General features: G+C 34.0%; 1 protein-coding gene across 1 annotated transcript; it reads right to left on the bottom strand.

Annotated features, from left to right (window-relative positions):
• Positions 1 to 7: 7 nt before the first annotated feature.
• LOC117116533 lies at positions 8 to 1,018 on the bottom strand. Its single transcript, XM_033260590.1, has 2 exons — positions 580 to 1,018; positions 8 to 444 (listed from the first exon to the last, which is right to left on the bottom strand). The coding sequence occupies exons 1-2, from the start codon at positions 710 to 712 to the stop codon at positions 203 to 205; spliced, it is 375 nt and encodes a 124-aa protein (XP_033116481.1). The 5' UTR covers positions 713 to 1,018; the 3' UTR covers positions 8 to 202.
• Between the last annotated feature and the right edge of the window lie 58 nt (positions 1,019 to 1,076).

The raw sequence follows: 1,076 nt of genomic DNA, 5'->3' as shown, positions 1-1,076 counted from the left end.
GAATACATTCCTTTAAAAAAAAAATAAACTCTTCTGGTCTCAGTTTCAAAAAATAAATTTATGTCTACCAGAAAAAATTTTTCTTCATTTGTATTTACAAAGCTTAGACGCCGATAGTTGCATGACGTACCAAAAACATTATTGTTTTAAAAATTCTTGGTTCAGTTGTTCCATTGCACTTCCTAAACACGACTCAATTGTCCTATCCAAACTTTCCTCTGTCGTATACAGCAAACATCATTCGCTTCTGTTTAGTGTTTTTAAGTTCTTGGCATGGTTTTAGAGTCTTATTTACATTCTTTTCTGGCTGAAACTGCAAATTCGGAAGGCAACAATTGGTAACTTCATATTTGAGCTGCAAGTCCGTTAAGTTGTTTTCATTCAGATGGTTTAGCTCTTCGATATGTACATCAAGTTTCACAGTTTTTGCCTTGTTCTCTAGAGATTTTAGTAATATTTGACGTCCATTTTGTATTTTCTTTTTCCTCTCCTCATCATTATAGGTTTTGCTTTTCTTCTGAAATTTTAACAAGAGTTTACGTCCAGCGTTTATCTTATTCTGCTTCTTGTTCTCTAGAGATTTTAGTAGTATTTGACGTCCATTTTGTATTTTCTTTTTCCTCTCCTCATCATTATAGGTTTTGCTTTTCTTCTGAAATTTTAACAAGAGTTTACGTCCAGCGTTTATCTTATTCTGCCTCTCCTCACCCATGATGATCGACTCTCAATTTCGCTTTCGTCAAACATGTTCAGTTTGACGTCTATACTAAGTCTCGGTAGAACCTCCAAATGTGTAACGGGTATAGACTATAACTACTAAAACATACTATAACATACAGAGTCAGTACAACAATGTATATGTCAGAAAGTTGAGACGTTTATTCGACAATCACCAATTCAAGACTCAGACTGGATGTACAAAAGCAGGCACTTAAATAGAAGAGTTATCTTATCTACAAGAATGGTTTACAATGTGGGTTTAAGGGATTAACAATATAGAAATAGGTGTGAAAAGAATTGACTACAGGGGGTGGAAGGGACACAGGATATGGTAAGGTTTATTAATTAAAACTAGA

Source organism: Anneissia japonica, unplaced genomic scaffold, assembly GCF_011630105.1.
Source record: "Anneissia japonica isolate Jap-2015-1 unplaced genomic scaffold, ASM1163010v1 scaffold15063_len1073_cov117, whole genome shotgun sequence".
In the NCBI taxonomy this organism is placed as follows: domain Eukaryota; kingdom Metazoa; phylum Echinodermata; class Crinoidea; order Comatulida; family Comatulidae; genus Anneissia; species Anneissia japonica.
The sequence above is the reverse complement of the archived record's forward strand: the minus strand, read 5'-3'. Positions and strand labels throughout refer to the sequence as shown.

Coding starts and splice junctions, on each gene's coding strand:
- LOC117116533 (XM_033260590.1), bottom strand. CDS start 712: ATGGGTGAGGAGAGGCAGAATAAGATAAACGCTGGACGTAAACTCTTG. Junction 445..579: donor ACGTCAAATACTACTAAAAT/CTCTAGAGAACA, acceptor TATTACTAAAAT/CTCTAGAGAACAAGGCAAAA.